We start from the raw sequence: 27195 nt of genomic DNA, 5'->3' as shown, positions 1-27195 counted from the left end.
CAATTTGGTCTGGCAAGGGTCAGGGCAGCCGAGACATATTTGGCATCGTGGACGCTGGTATTCCCCCTGACACTCACAGCGGTTACACTTGCAAGTCCCTCTGCCGTAGCACACAGTGTTGTTAAGGGTGCGACAGCCCTCCTCAGACACCTTGCACTGACAGGCTGAGCCCTCGTAACCTGAGTAGCATTCACATCTGCCACAGTTACACTTACCGTTTCCTATAAATAGTGAGGAATGGAGAGCAGAGTTAGAGTGCTGCTATACCTTATTTGAACTACACATTTGTGTATGCAGATTACCTCACATACCCTGCATTCCCTCTGAGGGCTGATTGTGTGCAATCTCAGGAATTTTATCTCAAATATAAAATATTTCCCTGGTCCAACTAAGTTTATGAATAGTGCAGATCAGCAGGGTCTGAAAAAGGGTCTAGCTGATGTGTTCATTCTCAAAAATATTACTGTACATCAGGGCAATTGCCAGCCAACCACTGCATCTATTCTGCATCCTGCCTCCATGGTCAACCAGATATCCATTTCAGATTAAGGTGCAAAACATTCTCTGGCCTCTGCCATCCCAGCTCCTCCTTATCTCAGCCCAGCTCATCCTAAGCTCGTCTCAGGTCAAAAATCCCTCAAGATAAAGACATAAATCTTGTGAGCCTCATACCATCCTTTAACTGTGAGTTTCTAGAACCTTTCAGTATCTACTGTGATGTGATCTGGTCCATCTTCTAAAAATCATTCTCCAGCAAAGCTCCTCTCTATATTTATCACTCAAACAATCACCTGCTCAAAATGCTCCACCTTTCCCCACATTGCCATTTCACCCTCCATCTCTGCCAAATTTACAGCCAGTACAACATGCCAATCTACATCTTCATCTTTAAGTGTCTCCTGATTAAAATGAAGCTTAGCAAAAGGTCAATAAGATAGACTATCTTCATCCTTTTTTTAGTTCAGTTTTTCTCTTTCCTGCTCTGTCTCTCCATTTTTCCACTTCTAACTCAATCACCTGACTGAGGGCTTTAAACCAATCAGATTATGCCACAACCTCTGTGAGCCAATCATAATGTTGCTGTCAAACTTCCTTTCTTTTTCTAAAACTGTTCCTTTCCCTTGTAGCAGAACCCTCTCTTACCCCCTGTTCCTTGAGGAGAAATGGAGTTGGAAAAAATCCCTTTTAAGATTTATTGACCATTTGGACTGTTTACAGGAAGGTGTGATTTCGGAGAGAGACAGGATATCTGGCTTAAAAACACCTTCCCCCATTCTTTTAGGGAAGTGGGAAGCACAGACAGTTTGATTGCAGAGGTTACCTTTCACCTAGTGTTGTTCATGGAGATGCAATTTTTTTTCCTTTACAGCTACACCCGATAAGGATAATAACACCATCTGAATGATATAAGTGCCAGGGCTCAGAGGAATCTCCAAAATCAGATAATGCTGATTGTAAATTAGACATTCCTGTAGCAAACTGTTTTTGTATGTCTGTGTCCTTCTTTTCTATCACACCAGGATAATGTTATCTATATGTTTGAGTTAACTTTGGATGTTCTCACAGTACTAAACTCATAATCTGTATGATACCAATGCTTTTCCTGTGTTTCTATCTTACAAAATGACAAATCTATGATTTTAATCCTCCTAGAAAGTTTTTCTGAGTTTCTACCACGGAACCATACTGCCATCTAGAGGTTCATAGCGTTTAGGTTTTGGATACTTGACATGAGACAATTTTAATAAGTAGTAATAATAATAAAGCTCATTTAGGCAAATGCAGTCTGCCTTTCCTTATCTCATTGTTCTATTTAGTTAGTTATACTATTATTCATCATATATGTTGGAATGAGTATTGAAGAATGTTAGCACATATGTTAGTATGATCATAGAACAATGCGGTTGTTATTCATAAAGGTATGAATCGCATGTTGTGAACGATGTTGAAATGTTATTGAAAACTGATCATTGAGAATATATGTGATTGAGCATAGTGAGAAGCAGATTAATCTATCACACGAATCGTTAATATTCTCTCTCTTTAGCATTAAATGACAGTGTTCGCCTGCAAATCATCCCACAGTCTAGTCGTCATAGACAAGCCCTGGAGTGAAAGATACTGTCCGCCCTGTCTCTCTCGCTCGCTTAGTTGTTGTTCATTCTTTTTCTAGTTTTTCAATCTTCATGAAACTTTAATTTTTGCTTACCACGTTAAGCCACATAACTTTTCCAAAGTTAAATCCTAGTCACGTAATAATATTTTTGGAGACATTTTCGACCAGCCATTGAAGAGACTCTCAATTTTATTATTAACCTAAAGTGTTTGCCATGTAGCTGCCAACTCTTCTCACCAAAGCCCTACAGCCAGCCTCAACCCATCTGTGTGGATTATAACCATCAGAAGCCACTCTGTGATGATTTTTCATCATATCCAGCACCCATGGGTCTCTCCCCTGAGGACATCAGTCACTCTTCAACACCAGTGTCTGGACTCCATCAGGGCATGTTATAATTGGCTCTGTCTAGTGATTTTATGTGTTCTTATTCCGTACTTTTCTTTCTGCACGTGTGTAACCTGATGAATGTCCTTGTACTGTTCAGAGCAATGAGATAGCATGACTGGTGAAAGCCAGTTTTGATAACAAGAGGCAGATGATGCTTCTTTTTTCTGTCAGTGAGTTGCATTAGATACACACCTAAACAACACTGAGACACAGGTTGCTTATGACATTCCAAGGACAAGATCTGGACAGTAGTTGGGCTGTCCATGTCTTGGTAACTGGCCAATTACATTCAGTTGCGTACATCCAACCTCTGTACAGGGCTGGCTCAGCCCAAGAAGATGAATGTGAACTTTTATCAGAGATCTGTGCTCATTCTGATGGAGATCCTGCTTGAGGTCTGTCACTCCATGCCCAGTGCTGCTATACTTTATCTGCGACCTCAATAAATACTTCGGCTGTGAACTAAAGATTTCTCCAACCTGTTCTTGGGCTGCCAATAAAAGAATTGGGGCTAACAATTTGGTGCCGTGACCTGGATTTGCTGACTCTGAGACTGTGTCCGATTGATGACCGCCGGAGTTGATTGGAGGAGAACTTTTTTCAGACAATTCCAGGCGCCTAAATCAAAGGTATGCAGAAACCTGTTTTCTATCAGAAACGTCTGCACATTGGACTCTCTAAATTAAAATTGTCTGATTAATACCATCCCCTGATTGCTATAATTGTAGTACTTTGATACTAAAAAGTAAACTGACTGTTTATTAACTGAATGGTCACATGTAAAGTATAAACACATAGTCTCACGTGAGGGAAAGTAAATAAGTGTCCTAGCTAGGCGAAAAGAATCCCTGGTTGAGCCGTTGAGCAATAAATGAATCTCTGGTTGAGCCGTTGAGCGTATGACAAAAAAAAAAAGAAGAAAAGAAAGAAATCTGGTTGAGCCATTAAGTGTATTAAAAGAATAAATAAATAAACCTACGGTTGAGCTGTTTGAAGGAGGACACAGGGATAGGGAGTGGTTTTCTACTTGATTGATATTTTTACTGTGTGAGTGACAGTGTATCGCACAGTTCAGACTGATCCTGCACTGACACAGATCTCAAGCAGTTCTGTAAAAGGGAGGCATTGGGCTAGTTTAGAGGGGATTTTCAGTTCAAGTGTTACAGAGGTTGGTGAATTAAAACAAATGAACAGACTGGGAGAACCCCCAGAGATCAAGCACACACATTACTAGACTTTGTGTAGAAGCTTCTTGATCGGGTCCTCACTCGGGCTCTGCGCCATTCACCCTCTCTAACATGTGTAAAAATATTTAAAGATGTCACAGAAAGGTATTGATAAGTGGAAGGACTGTAAACTCGGCTCCTTGGGGTCGGCATTGTTTGAAACAGTGGCTAGTGTGATGTCTGGAAACTCTCAGTTTTGTGTTCACACTGTCCTGTTGGACTCAGTTATATTATGCACTGCTAGTGGCAGGTTACTGTGCCTTTAAGGCTTACAGCAGTTTGTACGGCAAGGGTCGTAAAATGAGAGGTTTTGCGGTGGTTCAGTAAACGCTGCATGAACGGAGCTACACAGTGTGGTTTTTGAGTCTTACACAAACATAACAGCTAGATGGCAGAAGAACGTTCCGAAAGAGGGAGAAGAGAAAGGAATGGATAGATTCATAGATTGGATTAGGGAAATGCAAATGAGGGGAATGTTTGGAGAATGTGAAAGCACTTCACCAAAACTGAGCGATTTCAATATGTTTTTGAAGCAGGCAACAGGAAGCCTGGACCAGCTGAGGCAGGAAGGCTGCAGAGAGGCAAGGCAGAAAAAGATGTAAAAAAAAAAAAAAAAAGGCAGAAACATTTCTGATAAATTGTCAGTGTTTTTTAGAAGTCATACACTCTATTCACATACAGTCCTCTGCACAACCAAAACATCAAATGCCAGTTAAGACCTTGACTCTCCAGAGACACAATGGACTTTCACTGACATTAAAACTGCTCCGCCTTTTCATTTGGATGTTGATGAAAAGAATGGTTTTGTAAATGCAACTTGCAGAAGTACTATTCAGTCTACAATGGTGAGGAGTCATCATTTGGTGCCCACACAAAATTTAATTTCTGTAACAGGGCCCAGATGCTGTACCGGGAGAAAGCCAGCCTGGCAACATAGTGAGTATTAATGGAAGAACATTCCCATTATGCAAAATTTCCGTTGTGCTAATTGTCATGAGTTTGCAGATCTCAGAAGCTATGCCACCCATCTACGGCGGCAAATAATACTATACTAGCTAGGGATGTCCCAATCACGTTTTTTGCCCCCGAGTCTGAGTCGGAGTCATTTGATTTTGTCCCGATCCGATACTTCTATAAAACATTATGAAATGAACTAAGAGCAAAGAATAAGATCCAGGATGTCCCTTATTTTTTTTATTTTTTTTTTACCAATGGCTCTTATTTTACATTTAACACTTATGCACAATTGTGCATGCATGCACTGCAGTGTATTGTAAACTTCTATGAGATAGCTTGAATAACAGTGTCAAGTCAGAACAGAACACAGAAATAAAATACAATTTTTTTCACATTAGGAATAGTGGAACATTAAGTAAGCCGTTGTGATAAATAAACTGTGAAATAACGTATGTTAACGTATGTTCTGAGTTTCTGTTGCCACAGTTACCAACTAGCGTTTGAGCCAGCGCAATAATTTAGAACAATCAGGCTATTTGACCGGAACCTTTTTATAGGCGTCCACAACACTTTTTAACGGACACACTGCAGCCAATCAGAATCAAGTATTCACCCAGACCATGGTATAAAGACTCAATAGTCTAGTATTAAAACAAATAGCTGCTTAACTTAAAATAGGCATCAAAATATCAAATGCAAACAAATGAGCAAATAAAAGTGACTGATATCACGTAGCCTAAGGCCAGTATTGTGCGTTTTGGAACTGCACTCCTAACTCATATTCTCAGTGCAGTGTATTGTAAACTGCAGTGCAGTGTATTGAGGTGTCGTATCAAGTTTATGGTGTTAAAGGCAGCTTTGTCCTTCCCACCTCTCAAGATCCCGAGCTTCAAAACAAACTGTTGTGTGCTGCCATGTTGCGCGCATTCACTGTTCAGTGGCATCTGTCACAGACACAGACCCAGCCTGTAAACGTTGGTAGTTAATAAATACTATTTTATTCTCATTTATTTTTAATCACTAGCCCATATATTGTAAATGTGATTAAAAATAGCAAGAAATATACATATGTATATATATTATTTATCCAATATCTGATTGGGACATAACGTCAGATCCGATCGAGTCTGCAGTCACGCGATCGGCCCCGATTTCCGATCACATGATGGGATCGGGACAGCCTAATACTAGCTATTGGCAGATGTTGAGATGGCCTACAAAAAAACAAAAAACTAGAAGACATCACACTGGAGTCCAAAAAACTTTGATTATCTATTCTTTGAGGTAGTAGATGACTAAAAGAAAAAAAAGTATCATGATAACTAAATAACTATTTGCAGTTTTGAGGTGTGAGGGTGCGAAGGTGTTCCTCCTTAAGTCAAGTGGGCCACTAGCCTATTTGAAGACCCAAAATGGTGTGTTCCTTTCTGCTCTAACAAAGGTGTGCCCATTCTTGCAAGATGTGGTGGATGAGGAAGCACTCGTGCTCAAGAGAGTCTTCAGGCGAGAGAGGGTCTTCAGGGACCAGTTGGACCCACTGGCCTTCCCTGATGACCACCTTCATGAGAGATACAGGTTTTCTGCAGATGGCATCAGGTATCTGTCCAGATGGCTGGGTCCCAGGATCAAACACCGCACAGCATGGAGCCATGCACTGAGTGTCGAGCAGATGATTTGTGTGGTCTTGCGCTTCTTTGCAAATGGAGGCTTCCTGTACTCAGTGGGGGATGCAGAACATCTGAACAAGGCCACAATTTGCCACACAATACGGAGTGTGTGTCTGGCTATTAAAACACTGTCAGATGTCCTTATCTCCTTCCCTGGCCACAGAAGCCTCTGAGACATCAAGGAGGAGTTTTATAGGTAAGAGAAACTACAAATTACAGGACAACTGTTAACAGTCATAGTAGGATACTCATTGCTTTGTGTTACTAAATGTCATTGGTGCACTGGACTGCACACATATCAAGATAAAATCCCCCTCAGGTGCCCATGAGGCAGATTTTGTGAATAGGGAATCCTTTCACAGCATTAATGTTCATGTGAACATGACTTTTTGACATTGTCAATTAATGAACACTGTACATCACTTGTGATGTGCGTTAACAGGTTTAATAGTCTTCATCTTATAATTTCAGATGGTCTGCAATGCTGACTGTCTGATCAGCAATGTTGTGGCAAAGTGGTCTGGCTCAGTCCATGACTCCCAAGTCTTTTGGACCTCTGGAATCTATCAGTGCCTATCACAGGGTGAGCCACACAACCTCTTTTAATAACCACTTTTTACATCATAGCTGTCAAGAATGTCACTCTACTTATGAGGTTGTGATGATGAGATTTTGTATTGACAGGTGAATTCTCTGGTGTCTTGGTGGGGGACAGGGGGTATGCTTGCCAGCCTTTTCTCCTGACACTGTACACAGACCCCCAGGAAGCAGAGCAGGCCTACAATCATGCCCATACCAGGACAAGGGCCAGGATTGAAATGACCTTTGGCTAGGGATGGGAATTGATAAGAATTTAACGATTACGATTCCATTATCGATTTTGCTTATCGATCCGATTCCTTATAGATTATCTTATCGATTCTCATTGGGTGAGGAAATAAGAATACAAATGGGTTTGTTTGCGTTAACTGTCTTTTAGATTTTCATCTCTGCACAGAAAATATAACATATACAGTATGCACAAATGATGTGTGACGTAACCTCAGAACAAACCTAAAAAGTAGGTGAGCTACTTCTCAGAGTAGGGAATGAATGAAGCAGAACTACACTGGTTAAAATAACAACATGCACCACTGACAGAGCTCAAATTTCTGATTTTCATCTGAACAGATATGCCAGATAAATTGCAACGAATTAACCTACTGAAATTCAGGGGCATCTACAGTCGCAAATGGGTGCAAACCTTTCACCACAAATCTAGTGACTGCTCTGTGACATTCCTTTATCCTCGTCTTGGTCATTTTACTCTTCCCTGCCTCAGTGAAAGGAGTGGATAGAGGTGCACGAGACCTGCCAGTGCCTGCTACAGTCTCTGAGCCAGTGTGAGTGCTGGCCTCTGAGCCAGCCTGACTCTAGCAGTCATCGTCATCTAAATTTGATGGAACGACATTGATGCTTGATGCTTGACATTGATGCTTGATCAGATGCTGAAAGCAGTTTACACAGTGAAATGGCGCTAACCTTAACACAACAGACACGGCTTGTAAGAGTTCAAAATTACCTTTGGCACTAATAACAGATGACACCCTGGTGTTTGTTCTGCCACTAGATTCACAAGCATCACTAAGTAGTGTACCAAACATTCCCGCAAATGAATTGCATGCTGTGTGGACAAAGAATGAGGTATTTCTCCCCTTTGAAGAAGTGGAAACTTTGCATGTGTTGCAAGTGGCCCTGGTGTCATCTTTTCGCATGAAAAATAGCCATACTTTGAAGCGTTTCTGCCTCGACGCCATATCGGCTACGTTCTAAACCAAAACAATGCAGCGTGTGTGACGTTATCGCACATGTGCAAGACAGGCAGAATCATTAACCAGGCAGGCAAACGATTCCAAGGAATTGAGCTACTGGGAGCCGGTTCTCAAAAAAAAAAAAAAAAGGTTCTCGATTCCCATCCCTACCTTTGGCCTCCTTAAGGCACACTTTCATCGTCTTCATGACTTACGGGTCAGCCCTTTGAGGGTATGTGACATCACTGTGGCCTGTGCTGTCCTCCACAATGTGGCCTGCCTGAGGAAGGAGAGGGCCCCCAGAGTGCCATCACATGGACTGGGACAATCCTGCCATCTTCCCTGATGACGACAGCGGTCGGCTGGTCAGGGACCAATATGTGTTAAATTATTTTAGTTAACATGCATGCTTTAAATTTCAGTTAAATATGTCCTGCATTGGCAGAGACGTATGCTGTGAATTTCAGTTAAATATGGCTGCATTGGCAGAGGAATTTGTGTTTTGTTTTTTTTTTCAATTTAGATTGATTTGGCCTCTTATGTTTGTGCTGTATACTGTGTGTATACAAGCTTGCAGGGAGGCTACTGCATCCATTCATTTGTCTGTTCATTTGTTGTGTACGGATTTGTCCTGCATTTATTTCAGTGTGGAGACGTGGGGTGTACTATATACAGACCTTTTTGAATGTGTATTTATTCTTGTGTTGTATAATATGCTTTGATTCTGTGCTTTCTATCTTGTAGAGTCACTGTGTGACTTCGGTTTTGAAAGGAACTGATGCTTTGATTTATCCTTATTCAATAAAGGAACATCATGTTACTCTTTGATGTGTATTTATATTTATATTGGATGTGTATTTTATATATAGTCTATGGGAAACTGTCTATCTAATGATTGCAACATCATCTAAAATCATAATTTATCTACAATGATTGAAATTAAATTAAATAAATTAAAATTGAAATTAATGATGCTTATGTTTTGTGTTAATGTTTAAATAATGACAGTGGATCTAGTTGAATGTGATAACAATGTGTAGTGGCAGTGGGAATAACGATTGGTTTCCGTTTGTGATGACTGCTGACTGAGATAAGGGATGAGATTAAATAGATCCTGGAACTTAGCCTGGTCTGGAGCAGGCAAGCTCCACAGAATACCACCTAAAAGATATCACTAAATATTTTGTACAGTCATGTGAGATATGGGGCTCTATTTTCGACTCTGCCGCCAGCGCGGCGCAGGCTGCTCCACAGACTGCGCCACAGGCAGTTCGACCGGCGCAGGCAGGCGCACGCCGCACTTGGTATTTTGGTAAGTACAGAGGTGCGCCAGGATAGGCGTTGTGGCTCAGTAGGGGGGAGGTGCCGGAATTTTCGACCATTTCGGTCTGCGCCGGCGGCGTAAAAGTGCGCTGAAAGCACGCCACCTCAGACCTGGTCAACTCTGTGCGCCAGCGGCGCAAGTGGATTTTCGTAAACCGGCGGAGTCGTGCGCTCACGTCACCAACACTTCACAGTCAGGTTTCCACAGTGTCTGGCATTTCACTGTGATCAATAATTAGCAACAGCCGCAATTCAATGCAACTATCTGAGTCAGCACATACAGTCAGACCTAAATTTATATATTTTGATCCGTATCTCATCTGACCACATCGAAAGCGCGTTCAAATTGCCTGGTGACAAACATATATGCCACTCTCCCCGGGTCGGCACATGACTCGTTCATCCTGGCGAATTCTAGCATCCCTACAGTCTTTCAAGGGGACACCTCTCTGGATGGGTGGCTGCTAGGTGATAACGGCTATCCACTGAAAACGTGGTTGATGACGCCATATATCACACCGTCAACAAGACGGCAGCATGGTTTTAACAGTGTTTTCAGCAGTGCTCGGTCAGTCATCGAACACACACTGCGATCAATAATTAGCAACAGCGACGATTCAATGCAGCTATCTGAGTCAGCACATACAGTCAGACCTATATTTTGATCAGCATCTCATCTGACGACATTGCAAGCGCGTTCGGCACGTGTAATGGTCACTCACCCTGACCGAATGTACACAGGTGAAACAGGGAGGCGAACTAATCAGTTAACGTCGCTGTGCCAACCAGAAACAACACCAGAGACATCCTACAGAGCATATACTGCATCTATCTCAGAGCACTCGAGAGACAGAGAGAGAGACAGAAACATGGAAAAAACGTAAGTGATGATCGTTGTCCGCTATTACCCACGTAATTTCATTCCAAATACAAATGTAATCATAGTAATGCTTAACGTTATCTACAAAGATGGAGTACATCATTGCTTTGAGGAGGATGAAGAAGAGGCCGAGGATTTACCATCTAAGGACCTCATACATTAGATTAAATGTCTGCAGCCGCAGCATGAGTTCAGTGCGTGTTACTCAGTCTTGTCTTAAGTTATGTTTTAGTTTTGTTTGTTACTTCTTAATTGTCTTAGTCTTGTACAGTCGCTTTGCTCTTTAAGTTTTTCCCATCTTCGAGCTACGCAAAAGCCAAACCGAGTAGCGTGATTTAATTTTCTGAAGACGTGTTTCTATAGTTTGCCGTAAACCTTCCTTTTTCTAAGCCACATGTTTTTGTTTTAGTCTGTAAATTTTAGTCAAATAATAATAATTTTGTAGACCCTCTTCGATCGGCCATCGAAGAGACTATCAATTTTGTTACTATCCGTCTAAAATAATCCTTCACGGACTCAACCGAACCAAAACTCTGCAGCCAGCTGTTGATCCTTGGTCTGGGTTAACAACCATCCGGAGCCGTCCCTTATCTGTAACCGACACCGTAGAACCCAGTTCGAGAGACATCACCGTCCAACATCAGCTCTTCACCTTGGTGTGCCTGGGCCTTCCACCGGACCACCGAGCAGATCGAGCCACGGACGAGCACCTGGGCATCTTCGAGTTAGTTCGGAGCAGAACTCACCGGGACGCCAGCAATCCAGTAGGCATGCTCAGCAGGTTTGAATAAGAGTTGGTCTGTGAGGTTAAGATACTGCTAAAATATCCAAATTCTCTCAACTGCTCGTTTAATCCCTTAACTTTACGTTCGCGTCCCTATTATCCCCTTTACAACTACTTCTCACTATCGCCAAACTTGTTTGTCATTGTGCTGCCATAAGTTTCTTTTTGTGTTCTGTCATATCACCTCATATCTTCTGTCGTACTATTCATGATATATCATTCATTATCCATAATTCTGCTTAATAAATGAGATTTTATTAAGTCCTGGTTAAACGGTGTCCTTTTGAGCTGAATATATACGATCCCTGTATCCAGAGTTTACGCTTCAGATTATCAGACTGATTTACTGTTAGTTCATTCATTAGTATTTTATCAGCGTTATAGCAGTTAATTTCTGCAGTCCTTCTTAGCTGATGAAGGTGGTGCCCCGTCATTTTATCAATGAATGCAACATCAAATTAAGGTAGTTCCCCTACAATGACCAGAGATGCCATAGCGGGCCTATATGAACAATTGGCTGCTACTTCATGGATGACTTACCAAAACAGAATGGCCCGCGATTTCCCTCAAGCTGAAAGAGGTGGTGTGTGTGCTATATTTTCCCAGGACTGTTGTGTTTTCATCCTAAACAATGCCGCTATCAGAGATCTGTGCTCTCTCTGACAGAACTCCAGTGTGAGTTCTGTCACTCCGGGCCCAGCCCTGCTATACTTCACCTGTGATTTCTCTGGTCTGTTCTTGGTCTTCCAATAAAAGAATCAGGGCTAGCAGGCATATTCCCTGTACAGCTCACTGCATCATTATGCCCTTAAAATATGATGTGACCACACTGGGCTCTAATCACCACTTTATTTATTCAACTATCCTATGGTGCATTCTGTTAAATAAATTTATCTAATTACTCGTAAAGTCTCTTTTCCATTAAGTCCCTCCTGATTGAAATTTTGGGGACATCATGGTAGCCTTGGGGTACAAGACACTGATGATGCAATTGAAATGTCTCTTGTCCATGCAGGGAAATTTTTGCATTTGATCCCTTCTCCCTTCTCTCTTCCCTCATTGTCAGATATTTACAATCCACAACCCAAAGTAAAGGTACAAACTCCTCCCTCCCTACCACCTTGTTAGATAGCAATCTAGAAGAAAAAACTGCCAGCCAGTAAACATAAATGTAAACAATGCAGGTTTATAAATAGTAAATGCTCTCCAAATGATTTATGAGGTACAAAATACAGTTGTTAGGTCAATGACAATGTGTTTTTCGAGAAATACCTGTATCTGTTAAACCTCAATGTAAAAAGTAATTTCTTTTGCTGTAACTTTAAAATTACTTTAAAATGAAGATAATTTGAAAATGACTGAAACCTTACCTCCACATAATTTATTCTGGAACTTCTCACAATGTTCATCATCACACTCGCAGAAGTCACCATGGTAACTGCTTCCACTCTCTGTGGTGTGGCATTGGCACCTGCCACACACACAGTCTCCTCGACCCTCACACTCGGTGCCATTGTGCTTCTGACAGGATGCTCGCAGGGAGCGCTCATCTCTATCACCGATGGAGCATTCGCAGAACTGACCGACGTAGCCTTCACTGCAGCTGAATGAAGGACAAATAGAGAAGAGCAATCAAACCTAAAAGCAAAAGCAAAAAATCTGCGAACTGTAACAAAAACACAAATAAAGAGCTAGCCTCTATTGTTATACATTGACTGTAGGTTGGGCATGGATTGTGGATTGTAGTCTCTGGTCAACCATCCACTCAGACCCTCTCTCTAACATTGTGATCACATATACTGCCTCAAAGTAAGCTGGTTCTCTCTCTCTGTTTGCAGCTGTGTTAAATAATGAGGAAATAATTGACCTACTTAGCTCTGATTGAATAGTTTTTTTCTCCCAATGGCAAAATTATGGATAACTAAGTAGTTAATGTCACAATCATTGTATTTTCATGCATTATTTTTCTTCCTGGTAGTGCATTACAGTGTCACTATGATGGTCAGTCATTCCCATGCAGAAGGTGGTGCCAGAAAGTTATTGGGAGTTAACATGCACAATTAAAGGCAGCCTATTGTGCCTAAAGTGTTTAACCTGTTTGTGTTAATTCATCAATAATTATTCTCACAAGAAATTGCTTGTCAGGAAAACATAAATGTCTCATAGGACATCCTTAAACACAACAGAATGTGGACTGGAATAGTTTTACACACCATCTCCAAAAGGTGAGAGCCATACAAAATACTTCCCAAGGACATCATCAAAAACAGTGACAAAAACAAAAACAAAACAAAAAACAAAATCAAAAACAAATCTTGAGTTTACAGAAGGATCAGCCTGCACTAACTTGATCAACTGTCAATACCCCACATCTCCAGACATGGCTAATGAACAAACAATCAAAGAACAAAGAGCCGGGCTAAGCCACAGCCCTCTAATATAAAGGGGCACAGAATTTTATTGATTTTATTCTATTGTCTTATTTTTCCTTTGCATCTAAAGTATGGCTATGAATATAAACCAACCATGTGAATTAATAAAATCAAAAGCAAACAGAAAAGGAGTTAGTACAATGATATAAGATTCATCCATCCATCCATCCATTGTCTATACCCGATTATCCCTTTCTGGGGTTGCGGGGGGGGCTGGAGCCTATCCCAGCTGTCAACGGCCGAGAGGCAGGGTATACCCTAAACCAGTCACCAGCCAATCCCAGGGCAACATATACAAACAAACAACCATTCACGCTCACACTCACACCTAAGGACAATTTTTTAGTCACCAATTAACCTAATGAGCATGTTTTTGGTCTGTGGGAGGAAACTGGAATGCCTGGAGAGAACCCACGCATGCACAGAAAAGGCCCTGCCCAACTCGGGGATCGAACAGGCAATCTTCTTGTTATGAGGCACGCGCACTACCTGCTGCACCACCGTGCCACCATGATATAAGATCATCAGATCATATCAGATCATAATATTGATTTATTTTGTTTTAGTGAAACCTAGTTTGTACTGAGTATTTACGTATTTTTGACCCAAGCCTATTAATCAACCATCAACCTAAACTCAACTGGAATTCATCTGAAAACCTTGTTGTCAGTATTTCACACCAAACCTGGAAAACATTACAGCCAATTCTTTCGAGAGTACACTGTGCTCCTGTTACTTATTCTGAATTTCTATTGGGAATCTGGAGTTTGTATCAAGTTTATTCCTTAAAATAATAGTTACAGTTATTTTAGGTGATTTTGATATTCATATGTGTCACCATGCCTTCCATCTCTCATCTGTTGCCATTTCCATCAGTTCACTGCTCTGCCAGTACTTTTCCACTCTCAGGCACTGTTTATACTGTAAACATTACTGAGACATTTCCCTTCATTTGTGCCCTTCGTTTACATGCAAACAGAGAATTCGCCTCTGAAAACAATGCATTCTAAAAACTCTGGCCACAGTGGAGATTTTGGAAAACTTCATTTGCACGTTTGCATGTAAACTGAAAAAAATGGAGAAAAACAGAGTTTCAGGTCACATTATACGCCAGAACTTGCACCTGTGCCAAAAGTGCAACCTATGTTTACTGTAGAGTTTCATTTGGCTTTGGTGATCATAGATGCATTCAGAGAACATTTATGTTGGTGCAAATACAGCTGTTCTATTATATCGAGCAGCAGAGACGAATGAGTGCTCGGAGGTCAACAATTTTGCAACAACTTCTCCCCCCTCCAGAAGAGCCAGTCCGTGTTACCATCAGCGTCGATGGCATACATACACAGGTTAGTGTAAATGAAATGTTTTCTGAAAACGGATATGTGTGCACAATGTTATTTTTGAAAACAGAGAGGGTGAAATGTACGTTTAGGAAAATAGCCGGCTACGTGTAAACATAGTGTCACTGTCATTGTCAGCCACGCCCACCCATCTACTCACCTGATCCTCATTGCCAAACAACCCAGTATTTAACATGCTCTCCCACACTCACTCACTGCCAGATTGTTCTTTGTATCTATGCAGAACTCTCTAGCATTCACTATTGGAGTGACCTTATTACCTGCCTTGCCTGCCTCTTACTATGTCAGAGCTCCTGTTCCCTGGTGAATACCTCAGCCTTCTGTCTCTGATTGAGAGTTTTGCCCTGCACTTCCTGGATCTTTGTCTGTCTGTGATTATTTGGTGTTTGGTTCACCAACACTTCAAGAGACTTCCTCTGCTTCTTTGGTGCTTGGCTGCATCAAATATATAGAGACTACAGTTCTGAATTGAACTTTGAACTGCATTGCTGGTTATCTGTCCCTGCCAAGTCTGAGATTAAAGGCACTATAAGTAATTCCTGTGTACTGGTGCTGCTGCATTTGGGTCCTAACACACCCATTACAATGTGGACATCAATGTCAATGACAGTATATTGACTCGAGGTGTCTGATTCAATACATTAAGATGTTAGAATTGAAACATAAAGTGTGATCACTATAAGAACATGTTTTGAACTCAGTCTACTCTGAGCATTGAAGGATAAAGGTCATATAAGAGCGGGACAAGCTTGAGTAAAACCATATGTGGTGATGTGTTTGTAGAGGCCCCTTAGATGGGGACCCCAGATAGAGCTGTCAATCCATCAACTTGTATAAGTAAACAGCTGGATAGCTGAGTGTTCTAAAGACAACAACGTACAGGTGCAATAACATCTGTGATTGGTCGAAGTGTGTAGCAGATGTCATCTATATATTTGGGGATCAAGGAGAGAAGGACGGAGATCCTACCGATTGGACCCAGGCTCTCCATCAGACTACCGGCGTCTAATTTAATACTAAGCTTGCTAATAAAATTTCTCTTTAACACAAGCTTGTATCAGCAGAGTTCTTTCTACACCATCATCACACTATCGCTTGTTTCAATGAGGACCCGAAGTAAACTTCACTCTCTAACCTGCTGCCATTTTCCTTTATCTGTTCACTTGTTCAGTCAGTACTCCCCGGCCAGCCATGCCCACCTGCCCACTCACCTGATCACACACCTGAGATCCATTCAAAATCAGTCTAGTATTTAAGGTGCTCTCCCACACCCACTCAGGGCCAAATTGTTCTTCGCTCTCATGCATATACCTTTGGACTGATCTCTTGTTGCCAAAACAGCCTGTTTATGACTTTCTGAGGGGGTATTCCAGAAAGCGGGCTATGTGAAAACTCTGAGTTTTCTGTTCCAGAAAGAGAGGTAACTGAAACTCTGAGTCAGTCACTATGGTAACAGATTCTGTGAACATAACCTGCTCACTGGCAGGTTTACTATAAGAAACCCTGAGTTTCTACCTGTCTCCTCCCACATGAAGAAAGATGACATGGATTGCCCATTCATTCCCAATCCGATTTTTATCGAAGCCCAACTGATTCGAAATGCTTTATGTCGTGAGAGAATTGTCTGACCCAGATTAGATGTCCTGTCATTTCCAGAAGAATACCTGTTGGAATGCTACCGCTTTTCATCAAACGGTATAATTTATCTCGATAACATTCTCCAGCCATACATCACCAACCTCACACACCATGGCTGTGCACTCACATCACAGCAAATTTTATGCATAGCGCTACTTTTTTTTGCAAACGGTAGTTTTTTGTACAACATTCGGGATGCAGAGCACTTGGGAAAGGCAACAGTGTGTAGAGCTATGACGAAAGTAACCCTCGCACTGAAACGCCTGTTACCAATGATGATAGTGACTGGTGACTGATGTAGAAATCATATATTCTATTCTATATTCATATTTATTTTAAATTATGATATACATACTGCTGCAACCTCAGAGTGGGTTCAGTAGCTTAATTAGCTGTCATTTTGCAGGGCTTCCAAATGTGATAGGGGGAGATGGGACACAAATTCCTATTATTGCACCTGCAGAAAACTAAGGGGACTATGTGTATGTTTTTGTGTTCATTATGCCTTTTTTTATGTGAAGCACTTGATGTATGTGATTTTTTTTTGTAAAGCTACAATTCCTGTGTGAAAATTGTTATATAAATAATAAGCCTACTTAGCCTACTTTAGGATGCAAAATGAATCAGAGATGGAAGAAGATGTTGACTTAAAATGATTTTTTTCTGGAACCTCCATCCAACCATAAGCAGTTACCTGGTATTTGATCCTCTCGCAATGGAGATCCAGTGGATCAGTAGATATAGGAAATAGCCTTTAAGACATACAAACAGAAAAAGTCTAAAAAGCCAGTAACACTATGACCATCCAAAGTCTTGCTGTATCAACAAGGCTATGCCAACCTACTTACCACCTACACAACTCACCAGTATCTGGAAGACCACCACACCTCAGGACTACCTTTTGCCTTCAACTATCAAAACTTATAGAAGAATGTGAAAGGAACAAAAGCCTATTATGATCAGAAGAAAGAATACTCAGTTCTCACATATCTCTATACACTATGCCAGACTTGACTGATGAAACCGGTGATAGCAGTGAACATATTCTTGCTTCATTTTGTTATTTTAGTAGATCCTTTTAGTTATTTTTAGTGAGGACATGGGTGGCTAATGCAAGCCCAGAAGATCAGTGAAGACAGATAAGTAGGAGGCATTTCACCAGTTCAAACATGTATTAGGCAAGTTCTGGTCTCAAAGAATGATGCCATATGCTCAGGTCAAAATCAAAATACTAGACAGATACATACATGGATCCAACAACATACACACAAGAGCACAAACACACAAACTCAGGCACATTACAACTTAGATGTTCTATTCAGTTCTGTTATGGCAAGAAGGGCACAAAACCCCTGCTGAAATTCATTTTCTTCCATGTCAGTGACCTGTGGTGGTACTGGTGAATATATACAAAGTGTGGGTTGAGAGGGTGACTCTGGTCAAATATTATGGTATGTGCTCTGCATGGCTGTGCTGTTGAAGTCTGGGAGGTTGATTTTGGCGTCCTTGTCTGTAATTTCTGTAAGTTCTCAGAGGAGGTTGACAGCATATTAAAGAAGGGGGAGCAGCATAGGAGGATGGATTGAACTATGCTTTCATAGAATAGTAACAGAAGTTGGGGAGCCACAAAGTGCTTTGACTTTGCAGATGATGGAGAGTCTTTGTTGACAACGTTTATGGCTGTCAACGGTGTGTTGTTCAAAGCTCAGTTTATTGTCCAGGGTGAGTCTGAGATATCTGTAATTGTCTGCCATTTCAACAACTATACTATTGGTTGCTGATGGGGGTGTAGGTGGGGTTGGAGGCGGAGGAGGTTGAAGACCAGTTTTTTTTTGTTTTGAGACATTTATCTGCAAATGACTGTCTGGGCACCACTGTGTGAGATGGTAGATGGAGTCATAGTAGCTGCCAACTGAGTTGTTATTATTGTTGAGTAGTGCATGTACAGCACTACTGTACTACTACTTAGAGGTACAAGAGCAGTCAAAAGTTTGGACACACCTTCTCATTCAATGGGTTTTTTTTTTTTTTTTTCATTTTTAAATTGTAGATTAATACTAAAGACATCCAAACTATGAAGGAACACATATGGAATGATGTAGTAAACAAAAAGGTCTTTAACAAACCAGACTATGTTATATAATTTAGATTCTTCAAAGTAGTCACTATTTGCTTTGATGACAGCTTTGCACACTCTTGGCATGCTCTCAGTCAGCTTCATGAGGTAGTCACCTGGAATGGTTTTCCAGCAGTCTTAGACTTAGACTGGTTCTTTATTGATCCCAATTTGGGAAGTTATTCTGTTGCACTAGCAATTTAAACATACAGACAAACACAAAATATAAACAACAGTTGTTTAAAAAATATAACAAATGTTATATTTAATATATAAACAAGAAAAACACCAGTTTGTTACCGTGTACCCTGCCTCTCGCCCGTTGACGGCTTGGATAGGCTCCAGCACCCCCGCAACCCCAAAAGGGATACGTGGTATAGAAAATGGATGGATGGATGGATAAAATTATAATGATATGATAAAAATACAATATAATTGAGAAGAAATATATAAACAAGTATTTACAGTAGTTCCAAAAGAAAAAACTGTGCAGCTGTAGATGATAAACAATGTAAACAATAGATAGTGTGTGTGCAATATTGCAGAAAAATATGTAACACTTGAATTTTGGGGTTTTTGAGGTTGGTGGTGGTGAGGCTAAGTTGCTATTGTACAGTGTGATGGCTTGTGGCAGGAATGATTTCCTGAAGTGGTTCCTGGAGCAGTCTATTGGAGAAAGAGCGCTGCTGTCTGTTTGTGAGGTGGCGAAAAGGATGTTCAGGATTATCCATGATGGAAATGAGTTTTTGCAGTGTCCTCCTCTCCACCACCTACTCAAAAGTGTCCAATTTGCAGCTAATAATGGAGCTGACCTTCATGATCAGTTTGTTCAGTCTGTTGGTGTCACTGGCTCCAATGCTGCTCCCCCAGCACACAGCAGCAAAGAAGAGTGCACTGGACTGGTAGACTGGTAGAAGATCTCCAACATCTTGCTGCACATGTTGAATGGTCTGATGAGTCTGCTCATCCTCTTCTTGTAAATAGCGTTGATGTTAGTTTTTCAGTTCAGTCTGTTGTTGAGGTGGACTCCGAGGTACTTGTAATCATCCACCACTGTGACATTCTCCCCCAGAATACACAGTGGTTGTGTGGTCGTCCTGTTCCTTCTGAAATCAATAACCATCTCCTTGGTCTTGGCCATGTTAAGCAGCAGGTGATTTCTACCAGACCATCCCACAAAACGGTCCACCACTGCTCTGTATTCCTCCCCTTGTCCATCCTTTATACACCCCACCACCATTGAGTTGTCCAAAAACTTCTGTAGGTGGCACGATGAAAAGTTGTACTGAAAGTCTAAGGTGTACAAGGTAAAAAGAAAAGGAGACAGAACAGTCCCCTGTGGCACTCCTGTACTACTTTCCACAGTCTCAGACAGAACGTTGCCCAGTCGGACAAACTGCGGTCTGTCTGTCAGGTAGCAGAGGTTGAAAGTAACGAATTACGTTTACTTGCATTACTGTAATTGAGTAGTTTTGAGTAGTGTACTTATACTTTTAAAAGTACTCATTAAGAACTGTAATTTTACTTTTATTTAAGTATGTTTTGTTTGAAGTATTGTTTCGGTACATTTTAAATCACATCCGTTACTGAGTGAAAAAAAAAAAAGTTATATCAAAAAAGAAAAAAAAAAATCACATCCTAGAAACTACTGCAATGAATGATGGGAAGGAGAGCTGGCACTAAAGTCACACCAACGATGGAGACCATGGAGACAGACAAATCAGACAGCAGTGCTGCAGACCCAGCTGAAAGTGAAACCCTGTCCAATTCTGCTGAAGTTGAACTCAAAAGAAGTGAAGAAGTGCACCAGTGGCCATATTTAAGTGACCACTTTGGCTTCAAGTGCGAGAAAGGCAACAATTTTCAATTTCAATTTTATTTTATTTTATTTGTATAGCGCCAAATCACAACAGACGTTGTCTCAGGACACTTTCCATATAGAGCTCTTTAGACCAAGCTCTTTATTACGCAGTGTAAACTGTGTTTGCCCAGAGAGACGGAGCTAGCTGCTTATAAAAACTCAACATCAAACCTGCACAAGCATGTTGAGGTAAGTTAGCGGTTCCTTTTCACAGTTTAGCTGGTAAGAGGCTTGTTATAATAACCCCCAAAGACATCAGTGGATAACATTGCTAATGTTGGTTGGCACTAGCAACCTGTTGGTAACTACCTAATGAGGTTATTATTAATTATGCTAACACTCTGTTAGCCTACCTGACGTGATCAAAAACAGATGTCAGTACCTAGTAAGTTTTACAACATCCAATAGGCTAAATAATGCTAAACAGTGTCTAGAGTAAACCAATAATGTTTATTTGATTTGATGACTGCAGATCTGTAGACTAAATTCACACATTAACTCATTATTGCCTCCATGACAGGTGCTCTGTTTAGCTAGTCTATGAAAATTATGAAGAAAAAAAAATTATGTCCTATGTTTGACTGTAAGTAAGGGTAAGACTTCATATACAGTCATCAGGATTAACAGCTGTACGAATGTTAGTGATAACTAATTGTGGAGTTGTATGAGATACTTATGTCAAGTCAGTCAGTGTATTATCAGACAGAACCAGAGATAAACTGCTGAGCACAGGGCCAACAACACGTAAACAAATAATTCTTCTTTTAGGAGGTTAAAATTATTTTTTATTGCTGTGTTGCTGTCCCCCTGTGCTCAGCTACGTAGTACCTCATACAACCCCACTTCAGAAAACCGGAACTTTCCATGTAATATCATATCATAATCATTTAATATGATACATACCTTCCACTATCTTTAATAGCCTTGTTTATATCTTCAGGCATCTTTGTGAGCAACAATTGTGCATTATGATGTGTAAAGGACAAAATGTGATGTGTGTAGAAAATCTTTTATCTATGAATGTAAATATTTGAAATTCAGCGTGTTTAATGAAGACAGTAGTGATTTACATACTGATGAAAATATTTTGTTCACACAGGAAACATCCATCAAAGCTGAAGACTTTGTGGCAACACAGAAGCAAACCCTGGGACCACCAGAAACCCCAAGCAAGCAAGCAAAAATAACTGAAATGATGGCAGTGGGTCCAAACAGACGTGTGCCACAGGCAAAAGTTGACAAGCTCATGGTTAACTTCCATTTTCTGTGGTTGAACAACCAGCTTTCAGAGAACTTTTAATCACACTGAATCCTCAATGCAAGGTAATTTCCATACCCAATCTCCAGACCAGCAAAGAGAGCTCCCTCTATGTTGGTCTGGAGACTGGGTCTGGCCAATCAGATGAAGAAGACTTTGATGCCATACCTCAGTAAGGTCAGCTATGTAGGCACCACCACAGATTGTTGGACAGCACACCAGCAAAGTTACATAGGGGTCACAGCTCATTGGATAGATGAGATGAGCTGATGAAACCTTGGAGAGGAGATCTGCTGTACTTGCTTGCATGAGGCTGAAAGGTTCCCACACCTTTGATGCCCTTGATGACATTCATTGTCAATACAGAATCAGGGGGAAAGTGGTAAGAACTATAACAAACAGCGCCTCAAACTTCTCTTAAAGTATTCAGTGTGTTTGGTTAGCAAAGCCAGTCTGAGGAAAGAGAGTTAGAATCAGATCAAGATTCATCTGAAGAACCCACAGCTGACTACCTGGACACATTCACTATCCTGAAACAAGATAACGGTCTTGAGTACCGGCTTCCTCCACATCAAAGGTGTGCATGTCACCTCTTAAACTTAGTGGCCACAACAAATGCTACCATGACAGAAGAGAAGAATGACACATACAAACGACTAACACATGCAGCTTTTGGGAAATGCCAAGCAGTCTTGAACAAGTCAGGTCGGTCATACATGGCAGCAGAAATTGTGCAAGATGAGTGCAAGCTCCAGCTCATCCGGCCGAATCAAACTCGGTGGAACTCGACATACTGTGGAGCGAATCATACAGATAATATAAATGAAGGGGGAGGATGCTATCAGGAATGTCTGCGAAGAATTCAAAGTGAAAAAGTGAGTTTAATTCTCATTTCTAAAGAGAGTGCCTGAAGCTACCTTGCTTATTGATTTGTTTTTCAACTTATTGATTTGTTTTTTGATAGGAAAAGTACATTTCCAGACTTGGGTACACATTCTCCACCTATTCCTGCAGGAAACTTGCTTAAAGTTGTATAATTTCATACAGGCTGAATCCAGCTGAAATTGCTTTCCTGACCGAGTACTGCACTGTGATGACGCCTTTGAAGGCTTTAAACATCCTTCAGTCTGAGACCAACACGCACATGGGGTGGCTCCTGCCAGTGATCTGTGTTTATCTCTCAACAGGTCTGGCCTATGTGAGACAACACCTTGACCAGATGACAGAGGTGGTGGACCAGGTTGGGCAACATTCATCAGATGAAGAAGATTTCTTCTCCTCCATGAAGTCCAGAGGTCACAAGGTACAGGGAAGCTGGATGGGTACCTTGCCTGTGTCTCAAACCAGATGGATCTGCTTAACTCACACACACATCAAAAAACTTTCTCTCAAACTCAACACTGGCTTGAGATTTATATCCTCTTGTCCTTTTTGCACTACACAAGAGAGCCCCTCAACACCCGCTGGTAAAAAAAAAAAAAAAAAGTAACTAAGTAACTTTCAGAGGTGTGGACTCTCATGACTTGGACTCGAGCCAGACTCGAGTCATGAATTTGATGACTTTAGACTCGACTTGACAAAATGTTACAAGACTTGCAACTCGACTTGGACTTTAACAGCAATGACTCATGACTTCACTTGGACTTGAGCCCTTTGACTTGAAAAGACTTGCTACTTGCACCAAAACACAAAGATTAAAATGTATCTTAAAAGCGAACGTTTTGCATCTCTCTCTCTCAGTGTGCGCATTTGTGTGTGTGTGTGTGTGTGTGTGTGTAGATGCAGGCAAAGTATTCAATCAGATTAGATCTATGTTGTTTTGATCCGAGAGCATCCAATCATCGATATAGTGGTGGACCATCTCTCTCTCTCTCTCTCTCTCTCTCTCTCTCTCTCTCTCTCTCGATAGATAGATAGATAGATAGATAGATAGATAGATAGATAGATAGATAGATAGATAGATAGATAGAATATGTGACCAGTTTGAGGAACTATGTGATGAATACAACATCAAAGATAAACTGGACTACATTATTAGTGACAATGCTGCTAACATGCACAAAGCATTCACTATGTGCTTCCCCACTGAACAAGAAGATTATGATGACAGGGATCATCTTGATGACCCAGAGCTCTGGCATGACTTAACCCTGGAAGACCAGCAAACAGTAGATATTGCTATGGCAAAGAAACAGCGCTTGCAGTGTTTTGCGCATACTCTTCAGCGGGTGGTGGGAGACGGCTTGAAAGAAAAAAAAGTGGCATCTCCTTTTTCAAAGTTATCAAAACTCAGCTTACTACTGCACACAAGCACAACATTCAGAGATGTGTTCAGAGATGCTGAATTTGGGGAACAGAAAAGCATTCCTGCTGCTGTCAACACAAAATGGAACTCAACACTGAGGCAGTTCTCCAGTGTGATCATCTAAAGCTCTGTTCTGTTCTGGAAAAGTCTGGGCACAAGGAGTTGTCATTCATAGTACGGGAGTGGACTCTGTTGAAGGAGTTGGTGGACATCTTGAAGCCGTTTGGTGAAGCAACTGATATGACACAGGGGGAGAAGGTAGTCACAATCAGTGCTGTTGTTTCATCTGTCTTGTCCCTCAATCACCACCTTGAGAAACTGAAGCCACAAGTCCGTTTCCTGGGCGGCATGGTCAGAAGTCTCCAGGCATCCCTGAACAAAAGATTTCTTGGAATCTTCATCAATGTGAAAATGGCCAGGGCACAAGATGGGGTCACTGCTCCCTTTGCAGACCCAGTCTACCTCAAAGCAGCTGCCTTGGATCCAGCCTTTTCTCTGTTGTTGGTCCCATGTGCTGGTCAATTGTGACGTCAAGGCAGAGGTGGCACAATGAGTTAAAGGTAAATATTACTGAGTTTAATGTAACTTTTTTTTTTCTCATAATCTGATCAATAATACTTAAGTTTAACACACTTTATTTCACACACTAATTGTAATAAGGGCTCTTTTGTTTCTGCTAATTGCCACAACTGATCCTGCGAGATGCAGCACGGACAGAGCAACCTGTGCCTCCTGTTGATGAAGAAGAGCAAGCTTGGACAAGGAGAAGGGCTGTTTGCGGAATACCATAAAAGGCAGAAGAAGGATGTGGGGACCATCCAGCACTACAGCTAAGTCACTACCTTGACATTGCCGAAGGATAGAATGCTCTTTTGTTCTGGGCAATGAACATGAATATTCTTCCTTCACTGTGTGACCATCAGAGTGTTGGCAGTGCCTGCCTCCAGTGCTCCAGTGGAGCGAGTTTTCAGCCATGGTGGCATCATTCTTTGGCCCCAATGACTGACAGACTTTTGGCAAATTTGGTCTTTTGCAAATACAATGCAGCATAGGGCCCTGAAATAATGGAAAATGCACAACCCTGTTCAATGTTATGTTCATGTATTTGTTGTGTTTCTCCCTGTATCGCAAACACACACATGCACACGCACACATACACAAAAACCTGTTTGTGTTAGTCGTTTAAGGATAACCTAAATGTTCCTGAATATAGAAACCTAGCAGTGTCTTGGATAATTTATTGATAAAAAATGTGCATTCAATGGTCAACTGCTGTAGTGCTAGTTAAAGTGCAATATTCTATGGAAATGCACTCAGCACTCTGCAATCAGCACTTTATGTACTTTTTTTTTTTTTTTTCAAATAATTTAAGTTGCACTTTATCGAATGTGTTTATTCTGTGCCGAAATAGTTTAAAAGGAAGAATATTTTTGAGGAATATGTCAAAGATGGAGACATCTTCTTTGGAACAGGAAACACGCAGGACATCTTCCACAGCACCGGGACTCTCTGCAGACTCAGGCTGAGGTTGAAGAGATGACCCAAGATCACGGACAGCTGGCTGGCACAAGTCCTCAGGACTCTGGAATAAATGCTGTCAGGGCCAGCAGCCTTGCCCAGGTGCAACATCTCCAGCTGTCTTCTTTCCTGGCCTGCAGTCAGGCAGGGGATGGTGCTAGTGGAGGGGGTGCTGTGGAAGAAGGTGGGGGATGTGGGATTTTGGGTCCAAGGGAGGGGTCATCGGGGGGGCTGAGGGTTGGAGGGAGAAAGCTTGGGCAGAGGGGAGTTGTGGAGGCCATTGTTGATAGTGGTGGGGCGTGAAGGGGCAGGGGAATGTAGGACCACTCCTGGCTGTGAGCTAAACCTGTTGAAAAAGTGGTTTAGCTCATTGGCCCTCTCAAGGCTGCCGGCTGCTGGTCTGTCCTTTGCCTTGAGCCCCGTGATCTCCTTCATTCCTGTCCACACATCGTTCATTCTGTTCTGCTGGAGTTTGGCCTCCAGCTTCCTCCTGGAGACATCTCTGCTCTGCCTCAGCTTGTCCCTCAGCTCGTGTTGAACAATCCTCAGTTCTTTTTTGTCCCCCGCTCTGAAAGCTTGTTTCTTCCTGTTTAGCAGAATTTTCAGTTCACTGGCGATCCAGGGCATGTTGTTGGGAAAGCAGCATACAGTCTGGGTTGGCAGTATGGTCTGTCCACAGAATTTGATGCACTCTCTGATACACTCTCACTGTTCACTAATACTTACTGTCAGCACTGTCAGGCTGTTGATATCCTCCCCATGTGGCTCACACAACACATCCCAGTCTATTGTCTCAAAGCAGTCCACCTCCTCAGGCTGCCTCTGGACAAGAAGGACATACTGAGGTGTTAACAACAGGGGGGACTGTATGTATCCTTTGCATTAGCATACAGTAGGTCATTACCATTGTCTCTGGTGGGACAGTTAATAAACTTTGTTTTTATGTTTTACATTTGTAGCTCCGCTACGGTGGAGTGGATGACGTTACATGCCGCTTCCCCGTCAGTCTTCGGAGGGATGTAAACAGTGATCCCGATGGTGGACTTGAACTCCCGAGGCAAATAATAAGGCCCTATCCCACAGCTAGCAGCTCAGTGTCCGGGCTGCAGAAACACCCTTTAACGGTAACATGACCGGGATTACACCACTTCTCATTCACAAACAGTGCAATCCCTCCTCCCTTCTTTTTACCGCTCTGAGCTACGTCTCCGTCCACTGGCACACAGCTTAAGCCGGGTACTTCCACGCCAGGACGTCTGAATGCAGCCACAAGTCAGTGAAGGCCATAAGGCTGCACTGTCGGTATTACCACTGAGTCCTGACCAGCGCAACAAACTTGTCCATCTTACTTGCTAAGGACCTCACGTTCCCAGTGATGATCACCGGGACAGTGTGTATCTCCGTGCCTTCGCCCTCCGTTTGGCTCCGGTTATACAGACCCGATGTCGTCTCTTTAGCTCGTCCGGGACTACAATCCTCTCTCCGGGCAGCAGCATAGGTCTACACAACACGATCAGCTACTTGCATGTGTAGACAATGCCCCACTCCCCTCTGTATGGTCCACCGTGACAAC

General features: G+C 41.8%; 2 protein-coding genes across 4 annotated transcripts in view; one reads left to right on the top strand and one right to left on the bottom strand.

Moving 5' to 3' along the window:
• itgb2 (integrin, beta 2) overlaps nt 1-27195 on the bottom strand; it is a 64895-nt gene that overhangs the window by 12758 nt on the left and 24942 nt on the right. For all 3 annotated transcript variants that reach the window (XM_070975850.1, XM_070975851.1, XM_070975852.1), the window contains 2 exons: nt 12504-12736; nt 2-221 (listed from right to left, as the gene is read on the bottom strand). In XM_070975850.1, the coding sequence (XP_070831951.1) occupies nt 2-221; nt 12504-12736 (453 nt within the window). The remainder of the gene's footprint in view (nt 1; nt 222-12503; nt 12737-27195) is intronic.
• LOC139340058 (putative nuclease HARBI1) lies at nt 2845-7189 on the top strand. The gene is given in 5 exon segments (XM_070975644.1): nt 2845-2901; nt 6131-6576; nt 6617-6731; nt 6828-6939; nt 7041-7189. Coding segments are annotated over 5 exon segments (879 nt in total).

Source organism: Chaetodon trifascialis, chromosome 12 (genome assembly GCF_039877785.1).
Source record: "Chaetodon trifascialis isolate fChaTrf1 chromosome 12, fChaTrf1.hap1, whole genome shotgun sequence".
Classification (NCBI taxonomy): Eukaryota; Metazoa; Chordata; class Actinopteri; order Chaetodontiformes; family Chaetodontidae; genus Chaetodon; species Chaetodon trifascialis.
This window is presented reverse-complemented; position numbering and strand designations above follow the sequence as displayed.